Source organism: Nomascus leucogenys, chromosome 16 (genome assembly GCF_006542625.1).
Source record: "Nomascus leucogenys isolate Asia chromosome 16, Asia_NLE_v1, whole genome shotgun sequence".
NCBI lineage: Eukaryota > Metazoa > Chordata > Mammalia > Primates > Hylobatidae > Nomascus > Nomascus leucogenys.
In genome coordinates, this window is record NC_044396.1 from 72,616,321 (window position 1) to 72,643,110 (window position 26,790).

The 26,790-nt window shown below is 39.3% G+C and overlaps 1 protein-coding gene across 1 annotated transcript in view; it reads right to left on the reverse strand.

Moving 5' to 3' along the window:
- Positions 1 to 26,790, reverse strand: part of SNTB1 (syntrophin beta 1) — a 279,652-nt gene that overhangs the window by 152,335 nt on the left and 100,527 nt on the right. Inside the window, exon 2 of the mRNA XM_003256162.4 lies at positions 9,299 to 9,515. Within this exon, the coding sequence (XP_003256210.3) occupies positions 9,299 to 9,515 (217 nt within the window). The remainder of the gene's footprint in view (positions 1 to 9,298; positions 9,516 to 26,790) is intronic.

Consider the following 26,790-nt stretch of genomic DNA (forward strand, 5'->3'; position numbering starts at 1 on the left):
TTCAAAATGCAATGGTGGGACAGGCACAGAATAGGAGAGAAAGAGAAAAATAGGAAGAAAGAAAGGAATAACAGGTCTTGACCAAATCTATACCCAACAGGGCAAAAATTGAATTTTTTTTTTTTTGAGACTAAGTCTCATTCTGTTGCCTAGGCTGGAGTGCAATGGCATGATCTCGGCTCACTGCAACCTCCGCCTCCTGGATTCAAGCAATTCTCCTGCCTCAGCCTCCCGAGTAGCTGGGATTACAGGCATCTGCCACCACACCCAGCTAATTTTTTGTATTTTTAGTAGAGATGGAGTTTCACCACGTTGGCCAGGCTGGTCTTGAACTCCTGACCTCAGGTACTTCACCCGCCTTGGCATCCCAAAGTGCTGGGATTACAGGTGTGAGCCACCATGCCCGGCAAAAATTGAATCTTAATTCTCCAGAATAATTTTCTTTGACTCAAAGTCCCACCTTCCAGACACACTGGGATGGGGGTTGGGCTCCCCAGGCTCCAGGTAGCCCTGCTCTTCATGGCTTTGATGGGCACAGCCAATGTGGCAGTTCTCATGGGTTGAAGTTGCATGCCTGCAACTCTCCCAGGCAGGAGTTGTACACTGATGGCTCTACTGGTGGGAGGTCTTGTCCCTGATGGCTCTGCCCTTATGGCTCTGCTAGGCACTGCCTTAGTGGGGGCTCTCTGTGATGGTGCCGGCCTCACAGCTCTAGTGGACATTGCCCTAATGGGGGTTCTCTTTGGTGGTCCCACCTCTGTTCTCTTTCTGGGCCCCAAGGCTCCACATGGCATCCTTTGAAATCTAGGTGGAGATAACCATGTCCTCACTGCTTGTGCACCCTGTGTATTGGTGTAGTGGCACCTTGCAGATACTGCCAAGTTTTACTACCTGTGCCTTCCAGAGGGCAGCCTAAGCCGCCTGGGGCCACTTGAGCCACAACTGGGGCAGCCAAGGATCAATGTAACACAAGGCACAGAGCAGAATCATTAAATTGTTCTGTTCCCAAGGCCCTGGCAGCCTTAAATCTCCAAATGCCTTCAGGGTCATTCTTCCATTGTCTTGATGAATAAATAGCATCGGGATTCCACCTACTCATCCTAATCTCCTTATCAAAGGTTCATTGAGCTACACTCTGTGTTCTCTCCAGAACACATTTTTTTCATTATTTACAACAGGCTGGGAATTTTCCAGATCTTTAAGTGTTGCATGTCTTTTGATTATAAATTCCATTTTTAATCGTTTCTTTCTTCTTGCCTTTTACTATAAGCAGTCAGGAGAAGCCATGCCACACCCTCAACACTTTGCTTAGATATTTCTTCCATCAAATATTCTATTTTATTGTTCATAAGTTCCTCCCTCCACAAAACTCTAGGACATGAACACAATTTAGCAAAGTTCTTTGCCACTTTATAATGAGGATGGCCTTTCCTTCATTGTCCAATACCAAGTTCCACATTTCCATCTGAGACCTAATCAGAACTGCCTTTACCACCATATTTATACCAATATTCTGACCATAGCCACTTAGATAATTTTGAAGAAGACTGAGGCTTTCTCTACAGCTCTCCTCTTCTGAGACCTCACCAGAATTGTCCTTAAATCTCCTTTTACAGCATTGTACCTCAAAATTCTTCCAGCCTCTATCCATTACCCAGTTCCAAAACCACTTCTACATTTTTAGGTATTTGCTATAGCAACACCCCAATTCTGTACCAATTTCTTAGTCTATTCAGGCTGCTATAAAAAATATCTTAGATTGGGTAGTTTACAAACAATATAATTTTTTTTCTCACAATTCTGGAGACTGGACAGTCCAAGATTAAGGCACCAGCAGATTTGATGTCTGGTGAAGGTGTGTTCCTCATAGCTGGTACCTACTATATGTCCTTGCATGGTCTAAGGGGAAAACAGGCTCCCTTTAGCCTCTTTTATAAAAGGGCACTAATCCCATTCATGAAGTATTAACCTCATGACCTAACTGCCTCCCAAAGGTCTCATCTCTTAATATTATTACATTAAAGATTAGGTTTCAATATAAGAACTTGGGGGATGGGGGGACACAAACATTAATACTATAGCAAAGAAGGAACCTGAAAATCAGAGAGATTGGATAATTTACTTAAAATTAAAGGGAATAAGTAACAGACTTGGGATTTAAACCCATATTTTCTATAATAACTGCAACTCTAGAGTTTTATTCACTGATACAAGCATGCAGTTAATCTGGACCTGTTTTTACATACGTAAAACATGACCACTTGTTACAGCACCATATACATATACTTTATATATATTTTTTTCTGTTTCCAAAATGTAATGTCAATCATGAGTTATGGCAATAGTTTCCATTATGAAGCCACCATGACGTGCCTGACAAAGAATGAAGAAACTACATTCAGAAAATACATATTTTGTAGGCCTCTTAAAAAGAGATGCACTTTTCACAAAGACTTACAGAGGAGAAAAGACAGGAAAAAGTACCTCATAAATCATCATTCTCAATGCACTAAAGAAGGAAATGTTTCAATAGTATTCAAAGTTTAATAAATACATTTGAGAGTTCTATATAAGACATGAGGGGGCAATAATGTACCCCCAAACACTGGGAAAAAGGAGAAAGGCTGAACTGGTAAAATGATTCCTCTCTTGTTGGTAGCCACCAAAGACCATCTGTCTATGAATGTGTAACTAAAGTATTTGGAAACATCTAAAACTCAAAACAGGGTACTATGAGAACAACTTCAAGGAGCCTAGAATGAAAAGTGATTAAATTTGATAAGCAAAACCCAAATCCACTGTTTTGTACTCACAGGAAGAAAGAACCATGTTAACTGAAGGGGATAAATTAGCCATGAAAGGGCAGGGAAGGGCCACATGGGAAACCTCAGGCTATTTATGTACAGCTCAAAGGAGTGGGAGGGTTGGCAAAGCAGAAATTTACATACGGGTTACCTCGGCAAGGCTCTCCCCGTCCTGGAAGGGAGGGCTTTCAGCTTACTTGCCTAAAACATACTTCCTAAGGTCTATTAGCACATCTTCTATTGATTCCACACTCACCAAATCACTTTCTTGACAATTTAATTTCTTGTGTAGCTTATCTACTCAGAAAGGGTGCATCGCTCTGCTTTGAAAGTCCACATTGTTTTGAATTATTAATACTTAGCGTTCTGGCATTCTGCTCATATTCACATTTGTCTTCCAATATAGCCTGCTCACAATGAGAGGGTATATAAATCTTCCCATGTGGGCATTTCTGTCTACTTGACAACTGTGTTGCTCATCATAAACAAATTTTGCCTATTTGGTTAATGTGAGTCAACCCCTTAGAGATGGATCTGCTAACACTATGCCCACTAAATCAAGTTTCTGATCTTCTGTGGCTGAAACTCAAGCACTGGATTGTGGTGACATCACTAAGGGTACCTTGTAGCAACATATCCAGGCATCTTACAGGACTTAACAGATCGTACCCCTCTGAATTGCAGTGCAGCCTAGCAGAGGTTTTCCATTTGAAACCAAGACAGCACCTTCTGTGAATGTTTCATTTGTGCACCATAAATAGAGATGTACACTGTTTCCCAAGAAAGATGATGTAAATCTTTCCATAATTTAAGCATGAAAATCTACAGTGGACTCTGTTACGTAGCAGTACAAAGAGCCATGACTTAAAGCCTCATAAACTACCCATTGTAGCACAGTTGCTCACAATCCAGTGACAGGCTTGGTTAATGGATTGTCCTGGTTTCTTTAAGCTTCCTATGTCTGTCAGAAGAGAACTATGCTTTTATTTATTCCCTTATTCCCAAGACTATTTAGTGGAGTATTTTTTCAAAAGACATTTTTAGAGAAGAATATGAACAGCGAGCAGATAAATATACTATTTATCATTTATGAACGAAAATAGTTTTGAATGCCAAAGTTCTAGATATCTGGGGTAATAAAATGAAAATATGGAGTGTCTCAGACCTCAAAAACCTTATGACTTAGGAACTGAGTAGGCATGTAAGAAAAAAATCACAAGTTATTATGAAGCATGCTATAATGAATTAGTTGACACAGAAGGTGTAACAAGACATTGATATCTGAGAAGACTGTTTACCCTGAGGCTTAAAGGGCAAGTAGGAAGTTGTCAGGAAGGGAATTGTAGGAAGTATGCAAATTATTTAAGGGACGCTGGAACAGAAAGGATGAGGTAAAGAGGAGCTGGACAATTAGGGAATATCTAAAGCCTAAAGGGGTTTTTATGCAATACTGAGGAGTTTAGATATGAGTGCAGGTGACAGGGAGCCATTTTGATGGAAGGGGTAAATTTCAGGTTCCCTTGGCTAGCTAGGTATAGAGTAGATGGTGGGAAACGGGGAAAGAGCAAACTAGCAACAAAACACCCTGTAAGAAACATACCCAAATACTCTCAGGGACTAAGGATGTGGGCCTGGCTCAGGGCAGTGGCTGTGAAGGCAAAGAGCTGAATATGAAAAACAAGAGATATTTAAGAGGTAGAATAATAAAAATATATTGTAATTACTGACAGCCACTAGCAGTGACATATTCTTGTGGATTCAATGCCTGCTGGGTGACCTTTTTCACAGAAAGAGCAGCAATCCTGCCTGCTGTTCTATGGCTGTTGTATTTGAGAAATTGAACATTAGAGTTTTTAATGCAGACTAGAGGCACCTGTGTGTCACCAACTGAGGGGATTAGCCCCAAGATGCTGTGGCATTTGTCATCAGTTCTCAGGTTTTAGCTACCAGGAGACCATTAACTCCTGGCCAAGGTGCTTACAGTTCCGGCGAGCTGCTCTGCCAGGTGCTGAAGTTAGAGGCAATGTGTGTGATGATTCAGAAATTGGGCTTGGGGTCAGCTAGGCTTGGGTTTGAATCTGAGATCTACCGTTTGCTTCAACTGTCATTTCTCAGCTAAGCGTCACTGTCTATAAAGTAGAGAGAAGAGTTCCCGCTGCCTATGATGGTTATTTTAATTAAACGAGATTCTTGCTTAAATTCACATATAAGGGATAGAACTAAGATTCCACTGTGGGTCTAACTGACTGCACACTCTACACTCTCTCTTCATCCTTCTTTCTCTTCATATTTAATGGATGCATTATTTTCATTATTATTTATTTTTGAAGAAATGCAACAATATCAGCTTATAGTTCCCTTTTGACCCAAGAGTTATTTTACAGAGAGCTTTAAAAAACCCATGAAAAAAAGGCTTTGTGTGGTTTGGTTTTGTTATTGATTTTCTAGTTTTATTCCACTGTCATCAGAGGCTGTTGTTTATATTATTTGTACCTAATGGAACTTACTGCATTTTCTTTGTGACCTGATCTGTGGTTAATTTTGTCAGTGTTCTTTGTGGACTTGAAGAGTAAGTGTATTCTCTATTATCAGAGTAAAGAGTTTGCAATGCATTCAGATCTACTTTATTTATTATGTTGTTTGGGTCTTCTATATAATTACAGTAAGTTGTCCCTTACTTACGGTTCCACTTTCCATGGTTTCAGTTATCTGAGGTCAACTGCAGCCCAAAAATAAGTACAATAAAATATTTTGAGAGAGAGAGAGAGAGAGACTATATTCACATAACTTTTATTACAGTATATTGTTATAATTGTTCCATTTTATTAGTATTGTTGTTAATCTCTTACTGTGCCTACTTTATAAATTAAACTTTATCATAGTATGTATGCATAGGAAAAACACAGTTATAGAGGAGTCAGTACTATCCATGGTTTCAGGCATCTACTGGGGGTCCTGTTACATTCCTTCCATGAATAAGGGGGGATTACTGTATTTATCTGTGTCCTCTGCTTGCCCTTACATGGATGGAAAGTGGTATATGTTGAATATCTAATATGAGTATGTTTCTGTCTATTTCTTCTTGCATATTCTGCAGTTTCCACTATAAATGTTGCTGTTTTGTTATGTGGTATGTATTCATAACTACTGGATGTTGCTTGTGAACTCTGGCCTTCAACATAAATCAGTCCTTCCTTGTGCTACTTTATGGACATTTTACTTTGGACATTTTTCAGCCTACATTTTACCTTGTCTTATATCAAGATCAAAATCAATGCTTTCTGTTGTTATTTAATAGTTTGCATTTGCCTTGTAAGCTTTTGCCCATCCTTGTATCTTTCACCTTTTAAAATCACTCTGTTAGGTGTGTCTCTTGCATTCAGCATAGAGTTGGGTTTTGCAGATTCCACATTTTTGACTGGTACACCATACTCTGCTCAGCCTGTAACTGGAGTTTCATAAAATATTTGTTTCTTTTTTATTTTCTTCTTTTCCTCTACCATGGGCAAGCCTCACCTAGGCCCCCAATCTTCTTGTTAGAAGCAGTTTGGGACTTGTCTGGATCTGAAGTCCCTTCAGAACCATCTGGCTTAGCTGGATTCTCATGTTTGATTCTGCCCTGCTGGTTCTCACACCACAGCAGAACAGGCTCTCCCTCTCCCACAGGGAAGCCCTATGTATAATCGTCAGTGGTGGACTTGACGAGCACCAATATAAAAGTTTGAAACTTATTCTCCTCTACTGGCTTGACATACAGACTGAAGTTTCCAATATCTAGATTAAGGTCTGATGTCTCCCAAAATATTCTTTAAAATATAATTAAATGACCTGGGAGTACTGTCGTAACGTATAAGTCCTACTTCTGGAAGAAACCCAAGAAATCATCTATTCAAATCTTCTCCCTATTGTATGAATTGCTCCTACAATGTCCCAGTAAGTTTTTGTCTCGGTTTGCATTTTTCTGGAAATGATTAACTGACACTGTCACCCATTTTATAGGCATGAGTTTGAAGCCCAGCTAGATGATATAACAGCTGTATAATGTTGAGAGCTTATATAAAGACTTTTTGTCTAAATTTTTTGTCTGTAGAATGGGGACAATGAAAGAAACTCAGAGAGCTGTTAAGAGGACTAAGCAGGGTTACAAATTCAAAGATCAGGCAGATAATTAATTGAATTCCGTAAGTATAAGGTAATAGAAATGATGAGGAGAGTTCATTCCCTTGTCAAAGGAGAAAACTCTACTGAGCTCTGGTATATTACTGCCCTGCCTGCAACAATGTGGGCCCAGTAACATCACCAGTTCTTCCAACTTTTCTAGAAAAACAAAAACCTGGCTTTTTAAATGTGAAATTTCTCAGTTATTGAACATGGCAACTAATTCCAATTTATGTAAACACTTAGACTATTCCAAAAAAGAGAAAGAACATATCTGTGGGCTGGGTATACCATAGGCTGCCACTTTGCAGTCTCTGGTCTACATTAATTAGCATAATGCACATGATAGGCACTCAATACTACATCATGAATTCATCACATCTGAAAACTTTGACATCAGATCCTTGGGAGATGGGACTTGTTTGATTGGGTGAGTGAATGGCCAGGGAAAAGGAGACTTAGAGTAACCAGCACGTCGACCGCAGGCCCAGGAACTCTGCAGAAATTGTGGGGAACAAAACAGAGAACAGAGTGAGAGTGGACCAGCGATGAGCTGTGTCCTTCCCAGTCTGTCTGCTCTTACCCCTCTTGCCGATACTTGCTGGCTTTCTTGTACAACTGGCCAATCCCTGTACAGAAAGAACTAATACAGGAGGAGTAGGGAGAGCGGGGTAAAAAGATCCTGCAGCTGGCCAGAGCCAGAAGGGCCCTGGCAGCATCCTTAGAGTGAGCTAACTGAGATGAGAACAAAAAAGACATTGAGCTGGGAGCCAAGGAAGCAACTTTCTCCCTGCCCCTATTCCCGATGGCTTTTCCCCATCAGCAACTCTGAGCCTAGCCAAATACTTTCTATTCGGGTGGGTTGCAGCTGTCCCACACACATTCTAAATAAGGGCCAGTCGAGCGGTTCCTATTTTTAGCACTTTAATGTGGATTCAAAGGTCACTAAGATTCCCCATTTGCTGGCTCAATTCCTCGCTTTCTTTATTTCTCTTATTTTCCTCCTAAAATGTATGTTTTCTCTTCTACTGAGCTAAAGTAAGAATTCTGGGGGATGAGGGACCCTGAATTTTACTTCCTCTTGGCTGCATTCCTTATAATTGCCATGGGTTGGGTGATATATCTAGCCTGTGGCATGCAAAGTCATGTACCGACTTTGGGAAACAGCATTCCAGACTTGGACCAAAGCCACTCCTTTTGTTCTCTTGAGCATAAAGAGATGCTTAAAGTAGAAAATAGCCTTAAAGCGACTCTCATCTAACCCTCCAAGTATACAGTTGACAGCACTGAGGCCTAGTAAGGTGAATTTGCTTATTACTATTTAACATTAATAAGAAACTATATAATATTACTATATTATATTATATATAGTATATATATTATATATATTATATATTATATATTATATTATATATTATAGTATATATATTATAATATATATACTATAAGTATTACTATAGCTTATATTCATGGAAGGTTTTCCTGTGCTGAGCACCTTACATGGTGCATTAATTCATTTTGTGTTGCTTTAAAGGAATACCTGAGGCTGGGTAATTTAAGGAAAGAGGATTATTTGGCTCACGGTTCTGCAGGTTGTACAGGAAGCATGGCACCGGCATCTGCTTCTGATGAGGGCTTCAGGGAGATTCCACTCATGGTGGAAGGAGCAGGGGGTGCCGACAAGTTACATGGGAAGAGAGGGAGCAAGAAAGAGCAGGGAGGTATGCCATGCTCTTTCAAATAACCAGCTCTCACTTGAACTAATAGAGCAAGAACTCACTCACTACCTCGGGGCAGGCACCAAGCCATTCATGAGGGATCTGCCCCCATGACCCAAACACCTCTCACTGGACCCCCATCTCCAACATTGGGGATCACATTTTAACATGAGATTTGGAGGGGACAAACATCCAAACTATATCACATGGATTTCCTAATTTAGTTCTCACAACCCCACAAGGCATCTATTTCAATTATTCTCATCTTAGAGATGACAAAACTGAGGCTAAGCGGTTTAAGAAACTTGGCCTAAGTCACATGGACTGGTAATGAGCCCTGAAGACATTTAGGAGGCTGATTCCAGTTCTTCAACTCTTTCCAGAACCAGTGCTCAGTGTATAGATTCTCTCTCTCCTCTGTCTCTCTCACTCTCTCTTTCACACACACACACACCACACACACACACACACACACAATTCTCAGCATGGCCCTTTCATGCTTTTCTTTGGAAGCTATGATGTGTTTTCAGAACATGAGGGCAATCTGGTGAAAGCCCCCATTTAGCCTGAAAGGCCAAGGAGCTGCTCTATACAGTGGAGAGTTTTGACCCTATTTACCTGTTCTCAGGGTCGGCCAAGGCCATACTCCGAGTGACGTAGCACATTTTGAGGGGGATGCTTTTCCGGTCTCTGTGGAAGGAGAAGGACTGCGATGACGGGGGGTCTGAGGTGCTGCCCCCTAACCGAGGGGATTCAGGCGGAGGTGTTTCCCACCCAATCTCAGATACTGGGGATCCTTTCTTCACATAAGGCGTGGCTTCTCGCATGTACTTCACTGCAAGCAAAAAGACAATAAGTGCTTTTAATACATCACGGCTGAATTTCTGGGAAGTCTGATTGTGTTTCTGAAATACACTTGCATTGGATAAGCTCTTAATACTGAACTTCTTAAATTCTCAATGAGATTTCGAATTTCTGTTCCACTCAAGGTAATTATCTTATTATTTAAATTATATAGCTCTGTGGACCTTAGAACTTGCTGTTATGATGTCCTACAGTTGAGAATTGTGTGTAGCTTTTTTCAGCTGTGACAATTTTTACATTTTCTGATTTTAAGTTTTGCATTCTGGGAAAAAGGCTGAAAACATGGGCAGAGATTAGGCTAAAAGATACATTATTCAATATAGATGTAAGGAATATGGCAGCCACATTCATTACCCATGATGCCGTTTTTCTGTTGAGAAACAATCATAGGGTTTTCAATTTAATAGTGTTAAGGAAACACATACAAAGAAATATATATAAGAACACATTTTGTAGTGGTAAAAATGTGTAATAGCAAAAAAATTATTTGTAAGAGCTGAAAACTAGAAACAATGTAAATATCCATTAAAAAGGGACAGATTAAATAAATTGTAAGACATCTATATCATCATTTAAAAAATGAAATATATATATATTTCATATATATATCTGTAGATGATATATATGTATATATGTATATATATATATCTGTAGATGTATTGATGTGGAAAGACCTGTAAGAGCTATTATTAGTGGGGATAATAGGAGAAAGCAATACATATACTATAATATCTTTGTATATAAATTTGTAAATATATGTGCTTATATGCCTACAATTATTTCTGGGTAGAAATATAAGAAATTATTAACACTAGTTAGCTGTGAGAAGTGCAAATAAAAGCCACAATGATTAAGAAATAGGTGTTTACTATTTATTACTTTCATATCATTTTCATGTTCAACCATATGTGTGTATTACTTTTATACAGCTTAAGAAAACAAAAATAACTTAAGAAAACAAAAACAGCTTAAGAGCCCAGTGAAGCAGACGGAAGTTCTGCTCTTTGATATGTTTGCCTTGGTATTAAGAAGTATTTTTGCCTATTCTGAATTTGAGCATTTGGTCTTTAGACAGCTTTTGAGTTGACGGGGCAACGAGATTCTTGGAACATGCAATATAAACTTGCATATTCTTCTTTCTGTCACCCACATACTCTGCTTCTTTGCTGCCTGGGGAGATTGGGCTAAGTCCCTCACAGGTGTTTGTTATTACAACTGGCAGTGAATTGGAATGACAGCAAACTAGGGGGCATTTCCTCCAGATCTTTGACGAATCGGTTCCACCAACTAGTGCCTTCCCTGTGCAAGACATTAACAAGATTATGGAGACTACAGAGATGAACAATACACTCTATACTCAGAGTTACAAGATCATGGGTGACTACAGTGGATGCTGTTGGTGTCCCATCTAGGACCCTTTTCCTATAGCCTGGTTGCTGTGTGTTGGGTGACAACAACTCATAGCTGCCCCCCAATCGTGGCCCAACAGAAGCTGCTAAGCTTGGGAGCCTGCAAAATCACTACCCAATCCCCCAGACAGATGCTCTGCTTCTCAGAAAACCACCTAAGATAGGACATAAGACAAAGTACACAAACTACGGCACAAAGTAGAATGAGCTATGTTTTATAAAAGGAATAAAATGCCTTGGAAGAACCCATTAAAAAAAGGATCTAGGAGCATGAAAGACAGTTCAGGTTCACAAAAATTTAATCAGCAGTTCAAATATACCCAGATGCATGTAATATGGACCTTTATTGAGGCACTCAATCATATCAAAAATAGCCATATTAATACAAGACAGAGGAGCAGTCATTTAACACCAACACATATTTTCAAGGAAGATTTCAGGGTTTTAACTGAAAATAAGTGCAATTAGGAGAAAAGAGCTGCATGGCTGCTCCAAACCTGTTAGCACAGGTTGCAGTTACAGAAGGAGAAATATTATTCATGGACTGTGTATTTTAATAAATATTTATTTCTGGGCAAAATATTTAAAGAGGAACACAGACATACTCAAGAACAAATGCAGAAATTTAGGGGGACATATTTAAGCTGTCTGAGGCTGGAATAAATATACTTCTTTAGAAGATCCTGAACTTGGGCCACACGCAGTGGCTCACGCTTGTAATCCCAGCACTTTGGGAGGCCGAGGCGGGTGGATCACGAGGTCAGGAGATCGAGACCACCATGAAACCCCATCTCTACTAAAAATACAAAAAATTAGCCGGGTGTGGTGGTGGGCGCCTGTAGTCCCAGCTACTTGGAGAGGCTGAGGCAGGAGAATGGCGTGAACCCGGGGAGTAATAAAATGGTCGAGATGGTCCTTCTTGCTGGAAGAGACTCCAGGTCATTTTTACAAGGCTCGGCTATCAATTGTAGACATAATTCTACTGCCAAGCACTCCTGTCCCCAGTCACCAGTTGAAGTCTGAGACTAAGCAGCCCCAGGCAGGGAGTGAAAGCAGGGTAGCCATGCTTGGGTGTGGTAAAGCAGTGGTTCTAATTGGAAATAGAGTGTGTGAAACCTTCATGGTTCTCTGTGCATTAGTGTCCTGAAATTTCTATACCTGGCAATCAAAATAGTTAAGATATCATCTAATTTAGGGAAGGGAAGGTGTTGCTTAAGAATAGATTTATCTATAATAGGCAGCCAACATTAGTGTATTAAGTAATACAGGAGTTTGTTATTCATTTGTCAAAAGTCTAGAGTGAAAGAAAAGGGCTGCTGGGGCAGCTCTGCTCCCTGAAGTTGTCAGGGACTCAGGCTTCTGCTTCCTGACTGCTCTGTATCCCTGTTGTGCTGTCTAATGATCCAATATGGCTGCTGAGTTCCAGCCATCACAACCAAATTCACATTAGTAGGAAAGACGAAGAAGTGAAAAACACACCAACCTTCTTGCTTTAAGGCCACTTTTCAGATATTGACACACTATTTCTGCTTACAACCTGATATGGTTTGAATATTTAGCCCCTCCAAATCTCATATTGAAATGTAATCTCCATTGTTAGAGGTGGGCCTAGTGGGAGGTATTGGATCATGAGGACAGATCCCTCGTGAAAGGCTTAGCACCATCCCCTTGATAATGAATGAGTTCTCACCCAGTTGGTTCACTTGAGATCTGGTTGTTTAAAAGAGTCTGGGACCTCCCCCTTCTCTCTCTCTTTGTCCCATACTTGCCATATGATGTGCTGCTCTCCCTTTGCTTTCCACCATGAGTAAAAGCTCCCTGGGGCATCACCAGAAGTCAAGCAGATGGTGGCACCATGCTTCCTGTCCAGCCTGCAGCACCGTGAGCCAATTAAACCTCTTTCCTTTATAAATTACCCAAGCCCAGGTATTCCCTTATAGCGATGCAAAATGGATTAACACACAACCCATTGGCCAGAACTTACTCACATGGCCACTTCTAGGTGGAAAATAAATTTTTTCTTTATTTTTGACAGCTCTATGTCCACTCAGCTAAAAATGGTAGGGAGAGGTGGCTATTACTGTGGAAAATGAAGAGAATAAATATCTGGAGACAACAGAGGAAGACATTCCTAATCCTCTCAGGACTTAGCATAAATAGATTTTATAACACATAAATACAAAGAAATGTGTTAGAGCAATCAATTAAAAAAAATCATGACTATGTTCCATATACTTTGCTAAGTGTTTTTTTGTGTACTAACTCATTTGAACCTCACAACATTATAGGCATTATAATCATCCCCCTTTCACCAAAGACACTACAATCGAGAGGGGTTAGGTCATTCGCCCAAAGTCACAGTGCTGGAAAATGGCAGAAGCATGAGATGAATCCAGGCAGACTGGCTCTAGAGTCCTTAGGTTCAACCAGGAAGCAATACTGATTCTTGCTCTGAAAAAAAACTGTGTGTGTGTGTGTGTGTGTGTGTACGTGTGTGTGCGTGTATTTAAGTCAATATTTTTATGTGCTGGGAGAAAACATCCAATTAAGAGGCTGTTGCCTGTAACATGAGAGAGTTTGATTTTGTAAGCTTGAACTGTTAAACTATGGCATTTCAATAAATGCCTTTTAAGACACTATAATATGTATTCATAATAGAGGGTTTAACCTGGCAGAACTGAACCACTAGTGTCTGCATAATTACACCTCCATGTGCTTACCGGCAGTAATTTCAGGCAAAGAGCTGTTGAAACTGATTTGAAGCAGCCAGGCCCAGGTTCAGGGTGCCTAGTAATCAGAACTAATTAATAAACCATGTCCTTTTTGGGCATCATGATTTAAAAGCTGTGGTTTAGCAATTAAAATTCCAATCTTCAGTTGTAAGAAAAGGGGCGGAGAGAAGTAAGAAGTGGTCTTCAAACCAATAATCCACCAAGCCATTTTCAATATGTTTGTGTTTTTCATTTGAAGGACAGGCAGTTGTGAAGATTTCAAAACAGCATTCAGTAAAGCCCAAATTTGCTAAGGCTCCAAGTTGCCACAATTAAATCTTTGTTGGGTTGGCCAGATGACATTTGAAAGAAAAAGCAGCACACAGGCTACTAATGAGGAAATGCTTTAGGCAAATCCAATCAACTCTCCTACCAGACTGGTTTCTAAGGAGCCGGAAAGTCCGTCTGATATGTCCAAGTTTTCTTAAAAATAACAACAAACACAACAACAAAAAAAGAATTTCCAGATTACAGGAAGGAAAAAAAAATTCATTGCTTTAGAGGATGTAAACACAAATGTGGAGTTTTAAAAATGTGATTAAGGAGAAAGGGGATTAGCTGGAAGCAAGAAACCTGGGAATTCAGACTTTTAGTGAAATGTTCAAGCTGGGGACAGGTTGGTGACAGTGGGAATTGCCAACAAAATGCAATATAAGATTTACCCTCAATGGCATTTTCCCAGATCATCTTAGGGAGGAAAGATGCAGAGAGAGATTATCAATATTTTCAAAAGGACCAAGAAATGATGAAAGAGGTAGTATGTTTCTCAGAAGTTGTAGCTAATGTCTCGAGAGGCTGAATGATGCAGAGGAAGGACAATTGGCCCTGGGAGTCTGAGACCTGGACTACAGTTCCAGCTCTGCCACTAACTAGCTCTCCAGCCCTGGGCAAGTCACTTCCCTTGCCTGGATCTCATTTTCTTCGCCTGTCAAAGAGGGAAATAAGGTCCCTACCCTTCAAACATTCTCTGATTCCTTGGGAAGCTGCCTTTTCTGACAACATTAAAGAAAAAAAAAAGAATGTGTTTTACCTCATCTTGCTATTTATGTCACCACCAAGAAATAGCCCTGTTCAAATGTGTGCCACATTCTAGACAGAGGCCTTAAACAGATGTGTCTTCTGACTTTTTAACCAAACCCTACAGGCACCTGATAAATAGGAATATAAGTCCACATTGAGATTATGTTCTCAAGTTACTTTTTCTTAGGTTTGGCAGCATTATCTAGAAGAATGACATTTTCATTCAGTTACCAATATTTATTTTACTTCCATTCTGCCAGCTGAATCCTGGTATAAATACATCTGGAAGGGAAGAAGCATTTGAAGGATGGCCAAAATGTTCTGAAGAAGTCATAGGACATTCTTGGAGAGGCGACTGAGTTTTAAAATGTGGAGTTGAGAGTAAAATAAACTAGGTATGAATTTGTTAAGTAATCTTTGGCCTCCAAAGAAAAGATTATCTCAAAATTGTCCTATTTTAGACTAATCCACTCATTCAACATGACCTACCTTGATTCTTCAACAAAGCAAGGTAACTGACGCCAAAGTAAGGCAATGGGCCCACAGAAAGTATCCCATCTCGTGAGTAATCCCAACCATCCACAGCACACTGATTGGTTTAGTTATTAATTAATTCCACAAATGTTTAATGAGCTCTTTCTGTAGGGAGGGCCCTGAGCATTGGAATAGTCACAGTGAATAAGACCGACTGGCTCCCTACCCTTAAGGTGCTTGCATTCCAGTACACATGTGCCTGCTGGGGCATAGGGTGGAGGCATTGAACAAGCAGACAATATAGGGCATTGTTCAGAAAGTGACATGCACTAGAGGACAGGAGCCTGTCCCCATTCACACAGAGCCATTCACCATCTGGCATCTGCCTACTTCCTGACCTAATCTTAGCTGACTTCTTCTCCACAGTTTACATGCAAGCCACAGAGAAGTACTGTTTAATTCGCTGAACATGCCATGTTCTCTCCTGCCTCTGTTCTTTGCACGTGCGGTTTCCTCCACATGGAAAACTTTCTGGAAAACTCCCTACATCCTTTAAACCTCATGCTGGATAAGACCTCCCTTTCAAAGCGCTCCTGACACCTCCAGGCATGCCTCCCTTAAACACCAGCTATGCTTTGTAGCAGCTTCCGCTGATATCAACAGCATCAGGACCATAAACATCGTGATGATGGCTTATTCCACTCCAGGCACTGTGCTGATTAGCTTACAAATATTTTAAAAAGCCCTTATATTTATATGCAATTGTTTGCATAATAAGTCTTTCTAGTAAAACCATAAGGTCTTCAAAGTTGAATGACTACTTTACAAACTCTAGACTCTGGAGCCAGACTATACAGTTCACATCCCAGCTCTGCCACCTGCCAACTATGTAAGCTTGGGAAAATTTCCTTACCCTTTTGATACCTTCACTTTTCCATGTGAAAAATGAGGATGCATAGCCATTCTTACCTGACAGAATTGTTATAAGGTTATGAGGATTAAATGAGTTAACACACACAAAGGGCTTGGAGGTGTGTTTAGCGCATAGAAAGTACTCATTACTGTCAGAAAAAATAAAAACCCAGGGACATGCAATTAACACAAATGTCTGGCTACAAAACATGGAATTGGTGAGCAAATGAACAACAAATAAATCTCCACAACATACTTTCTCAGATTTTTTTTTTTTTTTTGAGATAAGAATCTGGCTCTGTCACCCAGGCTGGAGTGCAGTGGCACGATCTTGGTTCACTGCAACCTCCGCCTCTTGGGTTCAAGTGATTCTCCTGCCTCAGTCTCCTGAGTAGCTGGGATTATAGGTGCACAGCACCACGCCTGGTTAATTTCTGTATTTCTAGTAGAGACGAGGTTGCACCATGTTGGCCAGGCTGGTCTCGAACTCCCGACCTCAAGTGATCCACCTGCCTTCGCCTCTCAAAGTGCTGGGATTACAGACATGAGCCACTGTGTGCGGCCAGTTTCTCAGAGTTGTTCTCTAGGAGCAGTCTCATAACCAATCTTTATTACAGATCAAGTAGTAGAGGCCAGAGAATATCAGTCACTTGCCTAAGGTTACAAGACCAAGGATTCACAGATGAGGGTCAGAAACCCTGCACTCTATCCTGTAAAATGGAGGTAGGCAAGATTTTTCTGTCAAAAGCCAGAGAGAAAATGCTGAGGGCTTTGTGGACCTTAGAGTCTGCGTCATAACTTCATTTTACCATGGTTGCACAAAGACGTCACAGGCTCTACACAAATACATCAGTGTGGCAGCATTCCAACAACACTTCATTCACAAAAACAGGCAGAAGGCCAGGTTGGACCCATGGGCTGTAGTCTGCCAACTCCAGCTTTAGAACAATAACAAAAACTAGCAATTATTGATTACTTACCACGTGTTGGACCTGGCTCTAAATGTGTAAAGTATGCTCATTAGGGAGCAATTCTATGAAGTGGGCATACTATTACACCTATCTTATAAGAAAGAAAATTGTGGCATGGAGAACTGAAGTGACTTGCCCACGGTCACACAGTAGCAATTGGCAGCACTGAGATTTGAATCGAGGGTGTCTAGCTCTACAGCCTCAACTTCCAATCACTTTACCATACTTTTTTCTTGTATCCTGGATGCTGCCTCTAAACATATGCAAATGTTCATGCCTGAAACCTGTTTGTACAACCACAAAAATTTTCGAAGTCATGTTTTTAAAAACATCTTTTAGATGAGCATGGTGGCTCACACCTGTAATTCCTGAACTTTGGGAGTATGAGGTGGGAGAATTGCTCGAGGCCAGGAGTTAGTGACTAGCCTGAGCAATACAGCATGACCTCATTTCTACAAAAATAAAAATTAAAAAATTATCCAGGCATGGTGGTGCACACCTGTAGCCCTACCTGCTCAGGAGGCTGAAGCAGGAGGATCACTTGAGCTCAGTAAGTTGAGGCTGCAGTGAACTATGATCATGCCACTGCACTCCAGCCTGTGCAAAAGAACCAGACTTTGTGTCAAAAAAAGAGAAAAAACAAAAAACTTTTAATCTGCAATGTTTTCTTTTCATCATCTCATAAACTGATAAAATATCAATGTTTGTGTTTTCATAAAGAAAAAAGATAAGCCAGGGTAAAAAGAGGCTGGAACTACCGGGATCTTGCTCATTTGACATCCAGATATTATAAAGCAGCTGGCCCACACCCCTTCAAAGCCTGAAGGTGGCAATGGTTGAATCTAATAGATGAGGTACATAATAGGTGTTGCTTTTATTACTTCAACTTACTAGATAGCTTCTGGGAGAGACACCTAATGCTTATGATGACAAAATTGAGATTTTAAGAGTTTCACATGGGCACTAAATAAAAAGATGAAATATAATAGGGATAAAGTAGAAAGTTTTATCATTGCATATTCAAAATAAAAATCTCTAACATGTAGGACAGGGAGAACTGTGTTAAAAGCTGTTGATAAGAATAAAGATTCTAGGGATTTTCATGGCTATGATTCCCAAAATAAAGTAATAGGATATTAGGCTCCAGTGATAGAAGTATGGCATTCAGAAAAGGAGAGAGAAGTCCTTCTCTTTGCCTCCTTCATCAGCCCATACCTGAAGCTCTAACAGGTTAGACAGGTTAAATGAGGGTAAAGCAAGTGATCACCTTGTTGAAAGGCTCAGGAAATAATTAAACCACACGTTAAATGACAGACATTAGCACAAAAGAGTGAAGTGTATAAACTTTGGAGTCTGACCCTGGGGTCCAATTCCAAGCTCTTCTATTGCCTAGCTCTGTGGTCATGAGCAAATTCCTTGGTTTCCCCACATGCTTGTTCTTTCACTCACTCATAGAATTGTTGTGAGGATTCAATGAGTCAATGTAAGTAAAAATCTACAAGAAACTTGGGATAGTAAACACCGAAAGGTAAACTACAATTATTAGAAGTTGTTCAACCTAGAAAAACAATTTACAGGACTTAATAACTGGGGATTGGGTTAACTTCACTGTGTGTATGTCTGCAGAATACAGCCATGATCAGTGAATACAATCAACAGGGGTAAGATTTGGGTTCAATATAAGAAAAGACTGAGAGGTGATGACTTCCCTATGCTAGTTACATTTCAAGCAGAAACTGGATGAGCTATCTCCCAGTCACATTGCAGCAAATAATTCTACTTTGTGGAAGAGTAGATTGTTTCTAAAATCTCTTCAAGTTGCCATATTCTGTGATTCCTTCTGGAATGTGGTTAATTGAGATGCCTAATCCAAAGACTCCAATATAGTGAGATTGATTCACAGATACATTACCAAGCATAAAATTGTGCTGTACATTTCTTCATTATTATATGCTTATTAGCTACATATTAGTAGTGTGACAATGAGACAATCTGTTAAGCTATCTGGGTCTTAGAATCCTCATCTGTATAATGCGGAAAACATAGATAGGCAGTACAATGTTGCCTTAGATAGGCAATACAATGTAGTGGTTTAAAATATGAGCTCTAGAGTCAGAGCATCTGGGTTGGAATCCCAAATCTTCCATTTACAAGGTGGACTTCCTTAAGAAGGTATATAACCTCCCTGTACCTCAGTTTCCTTACCTGATAATAACAGCACCTATCTCATAGGATTGCTACAAGGATTAAATAATTTCAAAAAATGTATACAAAGCCCTTAGAACAGTATCTAGTGTATGCTTATCACTCAAATTTAAATATTACTATTATGTCATTGCTGTTATTGTTGCTATGAAGTTTCAATGAGAAAATGCATTGCAAGGATGTCTCTTTTCGACTCTTAGAACTGTCAAAATAAAAAGTGCTTGAAAGTATCATTTCTTTCATTCATTTCTTGCGCATAAATTAAGCACTTATGCTGTGCATTGTGTGGGACTAGACATTGCAGGATAGATAATCAATTGGATATACGAGTTACTGCTTCTGAGAATTTTATAATCATGCCAGGCAGAAAAGGCATACAAACCTAAAATACCAAAATTTCTATAGAATATGATTCAATACACACAAATGTAGTCTAAAGTTTATTCATCAGATATTAGTAAGTACTGAGAGGACCTGGATTAATTTGCCAGCAAGGCCCTCACCATCAAAAATAATCATAATTTCTCTTCCCTGGGAAAATAAAGTAACTATTTTAACAGCTATACTCTAACATCTGAAGACAGGAAGTGAGTAACAGGCAGAAAGGATGTTTGAATGCTCAACTCCAAATATTGTTTTTACTCCTTGCTAGACAGAAGATCACATGTGAATGAAACTTTACGTCAAAAGAAGGAAGTGTGTCTCTCTCTTGCCCCTTACAGGTATCTCTGGAAAATAAAACTCTATTATTCCAGGTGTAGCTTCATAATAACATCCTGCAAATCAAACTTGGGGCTCAGTAAATTTGCAGTTATTTTTCAGTGACAGAAGTCCAGAGTCATAAAGCTTTTCCAAAGGAAACCACGTTAAGTAAACTAAATACCATTACCAAGGGTAGAGTCAGGAAAGGTATGACATTTTTCCACCTTACTCTGAATATGCTGCAAATCTAAAGTACTTGTAGAGGCATCTGAAGGTAAGGTAGATGGTGACGGGTTCTTTGAAACATCAGAGTTTGTCAGACTAGACAATGCTATGGATACCTCCTATTCTGAAAGTGTTTTATAGCACTTCCTTGCACAAAACCTCATTGCATGCTTATTGTCACCCTCATCTGAAATATGCATAAGTTGCAAGGCCTTTTAGAATCTGACTATGCATCTATTTTTTGAGACTTCCATGACCCAGAGAGTGAAAGCCTAACAACTTTCCCCATCAAATTTTACCTCCTCCCCCAAACATATGTGCACACATAAACACATCTTGCTCCATAGAACTAATGCCTTTAAGACTCAGCTCAATGTGACTTCACTGTGCTTCTCACTGGATTTTCTCCAAGAGGCCAAACTTAGCTTGGCCTTGCCTCATACTCTCTCAGGAGAGTAATTCCTAAGAATTACACCAGGATGACAGAGGAAAGGCCTAAGCAAGCTTTAAGGTTCTGTCAGAGTCAGAAGAATAAAACCTCACAAGATTTAATGCTAAACCTCTAGAAGATTCACTTGAGGCATGGCAGTCAAGATAGCTGGGCCTTTGTTGTTTTTTAAAAAGGTAGGAAAGGAATGATGGTGAGCATCAGTGAATGGATACAACTCTTTCAATAAATAAACCCATAGAAAAATTTAACAATAAAAAGGTAGGCAAATTGAGTTTCATAGGGTTTAAATGTCTTACTGCAATAGATATTCCAAGCACCAGACCTGGAATTTGATCCCACATCTTATAAATCTAATTTGAAAATCCCTTTCACCATAATCACAGATGTAATAATACATCTACTTCAAGTAATATGAAGACATGAGCTAGATTATTGCAGTTAATGAGCAATAAATTGCTATTGATGCTGGGAAAATCTATGGATATTGGAAAAGGGAACTAAATTAATAAACATACTCTGTGATAATTACATCAGAATTGATGTTATCAAAATATTCCACATGCACCATAAGAAAAAATCTAAAGGTCATATAGGAAATCCTAAAAAACAAACAAACTGTCACATTTGATGAAAATTTAAAAATTGACATAAAATTTGTAGTATAAACAAAAGGGGAAATGACATCAGATATAACATAGATTAAAATAATAAACTCTAAAACATAAAAGAATACTTTTGACAGTTTTATCGTAATAAGTTTGAAAACCTGGAGTGCACAAATTCCTAGAAAAAAATAAATGTAACAAAACTGACCTAAGAAAATAGAGAGCGTGGTTAGTCTTGTAACTCTTAAAGGAATGGGAAAATTCTTTAAAAAGAAGTTTAAAATTTATTCTTTAATTTTAAAGAAAATTTTTAAAAAGAAAATACTAGAATCAGAGCTTATTAGTGAATTCTACCAAATCATTAAAGAACGGCTCATTCAAAACTTAATCAAACTATTCCAGAGACTAGACACAAAAAGAGTCTCCCCAAATTATTCCATGAAGCTAATATAACTTTAATAACAAAAGAAGTCATAGAAAATTTTTAAAAGGAAAATTGCCCATCCATTTTCCTAAATATAAACATAAATTCCAAATGCCAAACAAAATATCAGTAAACCAAGTCCAACAATATATATAGAAGACAGTAGTACAGCATGACCAAGTTTGGACTGTGTGATTTTCCTAAATATAAACATAAATTCCAAATGCCAAACAAAATATCAGTAAACCAAGTCCAACAATATATATAGAAGACAGTAGTACAGCATGACCAAGTTTGGACTGTGTGAATAATGCAAGATTGATTCAATATTAGAAAATGTATTATTTTCATTCAGTATATTAACAAATAAAAGGAGAAAAGTATATGACTACTTAAGTGAGGAAAATACATTTTGTATTTTATAAACTTTAATAGATAGTTATAGGAAACAAAAGAAGCCCTTAGTAAACCAGAAATAGAAGGTAACTTCCTTAACTTCCTAAAGACTATCCACTAGAAATAAAACCAAATTGACATCAAACATTCTGAATAAGGAAATGCTGTAAGCATCTCCTTGAAAATCAGAATGGAATTAACAATACCCTCCCATTACCCCTCTATATAATGTTGCACTGGAAGTCCTAGGCTGTGCTAAATGACAAGAAGAAGCAATTCAATGTATAAGGATTGGAAGGTTAAAAATATTAAACAAATGAATGCATGAATGAATAAGTGAGAGAGTGAAAAAATGGAAGGAAGGGAGGAAAGGAAGGAGGGAGGGAGAAAGAGAGGGAGGGAAGGAGGAAGGAAAGAAGGTGTAGGACAAAGCACCTAGAACTTGTTATACCTGAATTTCCATCATGGCTGGGGTCCTAATTTTCTGAGTAGTTGTTAGCAAATCATTTAACCCTCCAGTGTTCTTAAATTTCCTATTCTATAAAATCAGGGAAACTACCTTGGTTAATTAATTCCATTAAAAAGGATAGAAAATATGGGAAGAAATACAAGCTTCTGGGATGAGAGTGAACTATTTCGGTTTTGGAGATGTGAGGTTTGTGCTGTGGACAGAACATCCAGGAAGAGATAGAGGTCAACAGACAAAATTATGAGTCTGAAGCTTTGGGAAATGGTCAGAGCTTCATCTCAGTTCCAGTGGAAGGAGATGTTACATGACAACCATAATGGTTAGCACTTATTGAGCGCTAACTAAATGTCCAGGGTTTTACACAGATTACGTCTTTTAATTTTCACAACCACCTTGTGAGATAGTACTGTTATTATTAACAGTTTACAGACGAAGACACAGAAGTCAAATAACTTACCTAAGACCCTACAGCCTCAAAGTTGTGATTCAAGCCTGATTCCAAAGCTTTTCCTCTTTCCCACTGTGCTGTGAAAGTCTGCCTTTTGGAATCAGATCTGGTTTAGAATCTTTTCTCCCCAAAGAGCCTTGAGGTCTGGACAACTTGCTACAGTTCTCTAAGCCTGAGATTTCTTCTCTTGAAAAAGAAGAAAATAATACTAAAAGCATGGGGTTGTTGTGTATATTTTACCAGATGATATATGTAAAGTGTCTGGTATTAAAAAAAAAAGGGTATGCCATAAATACAAGGCAAACCTCCTAGAAGCAAACTAGAGAACAAGGACAGAGGGAGATAGCAGGTATGTAACATCCTAGAGCCATTTTCTTATGTTCCAAGTTATCCATATCCTCACTATCCCCCCACCGTTTCCGCAGACAGCCCAGGGGCAAGCAAAAGGGCAAAAGGCAGACATCAAAGCTCAAAAGGGAAATAGATGTTGAACTGAACAGATGACTTAAACTCTTCCTCCTATTCTAAAACACTATCTATGTTCCCTGATCTAATCTTGGAGCAGGGAAGAAGGGGGCGGAGGTTGTGGGTGTCGTGAAGGGAAAACTCAAACTAAACAACAGGAAGCTTATTGGCTTGAGTACCAGTATAGTTGAGCTAAAAGATCACAGACTTTGAGTCAGATCAATCCAGCTTATGTGGCTGATTGCTGCACAAATGGCTACGGGGAACATTTCCTGACCTCTCTAAGACTCACAGAGCCTGTTAACATGTAATGCACAAATTTGCTATTAAATTAGGTAACACTTGCTGTGGTTAGAATGCATCCCCTCCAAAATTCACGTTGAAACTTAATCCTCATTATGATAGTATTAAGAGGTGGAACCTTTTGGGAAGTGATTAGGTCACGAGGGTTCTGCCCTCATGAATGGATTAGTGCCTTATCAAAAGGCAGGAGGGAACTAGCTTAGGCCCTTTTTGCCCTTCTGCCTTCTGCCATGTGAGGACACGGCATTCATTCCCTCTGGAGGACAAAGCAAGGTGCTCTCTTGACAGCAGGGAATGAGGTCCTCCCCAGACACCAAACCTATCGCTGGCTCAGTCTTGGACTTCCCAGCCTCCAGAACCATAAGAAATAAATTTTTTTTTCTTTATAAATTACCCAGGCTCTGGTATTCTGTTACAGCAGTACAAATAGACTAAAACAATATAAAATATTAAAGGATATTTAGCACACATTCTGAAATGTGTTAAAAGGCAACTCTCCCTGGGTACTGATATGAATCTCAAAACAATCACCAGAAAATATTTTAGGGCATATTGACCTGCACTTGGAGAAGAATCCAGAACAAAATCTTTTTGGCTTGTGCAAAAACCAAAAACCAAACCAAAACAAAACCCTACTTTTTGGTGTTGTCTGTGGTAGAACATTGAAACCCAGGTATTCACTGGCAGAAAACAAAACGAGAGTTTTAACAAGCCTGGGACAAGTAGCCTGAAAAAATCTCAAATCACTTCGTGATTCATGTTGTTGTTTAAATGGTGATATGGTTAACTGAATCTAGGTATGAAACTTAAGTTTCCTCCAGGTTGAAAGTGGACTTGAAGTATTTCAATGTAAATAACACCTTTAAATATTACATAATTTAAAAAATCATTAAAAAAATCTTTATACATTCTAAATTGTATTGCCCTAAGGCAAAGTATACTCCACATTTCAAGGCCTCACAGCTCCCTCAGATCAAAGCTCTAGGTTAGCTAAATGGGAAATCCTGGCTGTGAGTTACAGACGAACACTCTTATTATCCATTGTCCTAGGCCTCCTTGCTTCCCTCCATGCAAGACTGTTTACTGTGTAAACAGTAGCTGTGCAGGCCGTCAGGTGTTTTGCACCAAAGAATTCAACATATTTCTGCATGAAAAAATACAAGTGTTTTACTTTCTGTCAGAGTCTAAACTCTTCACCCCTTTTTCTTTTCTGTTCAACGGATAACGCATATTTAAGTATATGACCTCATTAAGTATAAGACAAGCCTACAAGTCATGCAGGATTTCTGACTTAAGCAGGCTCTGAGGACCCTAGAACATAATAAAATATTTGTAGTCTAACATGCTATCAATTATAACAGGAGCAGAACCCAAAAAACAAACTTTTATCTTTAGAGTAGTATATCTTGTTTGTCAATATAAAAAAGAATACATTCATTTTCTTTTCTTTTTTAAATCCTTAGGTAATATTCAAATATGTTTTAAATGGAATCTTCTGCTTTAAGAAAGTCCACCGCATTATACACATAATATTCTAATTACTTCCAAGAAATGCTTCCTTCCAAGTTTGCAACCATTTACAAACATTAAGACATACTTCAGTGAATCACACTGAGAATTCATGGAATTGTAGATTTATAAGTGAATTACACTTGGAATGAATTTTCTTTCAGAACTTAGAAATACATGACAGGCCGGGCGCAGTGGCTCACACCTGTAATCCCAGCACTTTGGGAGGACAAGGCAGGCGGATCAACGAGGTCAGGAGATAGAGACCATCCTGGCTAACACGGTGAAACCCCATCTCTACTAAAAATACAAAAAAATTAGCCAGGCGTGGTGGTGGGTGCCTGTAGTCCCGGCTTCTCAGGAGGCTGAGGCAGGAGAATGGCGTGAACCCGGGAGGCGCAGCTTGCAGTGAGACGAGATCGCGCCACTGCACTCCAGCCCTGGTGACAGTGTCAGACTCCATCTCAAAATAAATAAATAAATAAATAAATAAAAGAAATATATGACATTATTTGTATAGTGAATGAGGTACACACCATCCTAAATTTTTCAACAATTCCTGTTACCAAACAAGGAGGTCAAGGATAGAAGCACTATTAAGTCCTAATTTTACATGCATTTTTTATGTGATGATAAATTAATTATGTAGCAACTTAGAAAAGCTCAGTGGAGACGAAATTGTCACACTGTAAGCCATTGTAATCACATGGTAAACTTATTAATACCACAGGGGCTTTTATTCACCCTTTAACCAAAACTGTGAAGAAGTATCATAGCACCCATTCAGTGATAGTTCATAGGCAATTATGAACTGTCCATGAATGATCAGATTTATGCCTCACTACAGTTTATTTTCCATATGAAGAAGCTGAATCTCAGGAAGGTAGACTCACCCAACTTCTTACGCTGCATAGTAAGTGGCAGAGCGGGAATCTGAACTCAGGCTTTATGATCCAGCACTAGCATTAACCATTACACATGCTGCACACCTGGGACACCGTCTTCTCCTCGTTACTATTGCCAGTACCCCGTCATGTGGTTTCAGAAACCCATCTCTATTCCCGGGAAGAAAAACATCTAAAATGCACTGACTCCATAGTGGAGTAATATAAATATTGTCATTCTTAGAAATTGTTTTAGAGTGGAAAAACCTGAACTAAAGAGTTACGATCATCTGGGTTGACGTGCAGTTCTCTCTTTCAGCTGCATGAGAATGGACAACTCATTTCATCTTCCTAAAGTTCAGCCTCCTCATCTATAGATACACCTGATAGAATTTTTTTTTTTTTTTTTTTTTTTGAGACAGAGTCTTTCTCTGTTGCCCAGGCTGGAGTGCAGTGGCGCTATCTCGGCTCACTGCAAGCTCCACCTCCCGGGTTCACGCCATTCTCCTGCCTCAGCCTCCCTAGTAGCTGGGACTACAGACACGCGCCATCACCCTCAGCTAATTTTTTGTATTTTTAGTAGAGATGGGGTTTCACCGTGTT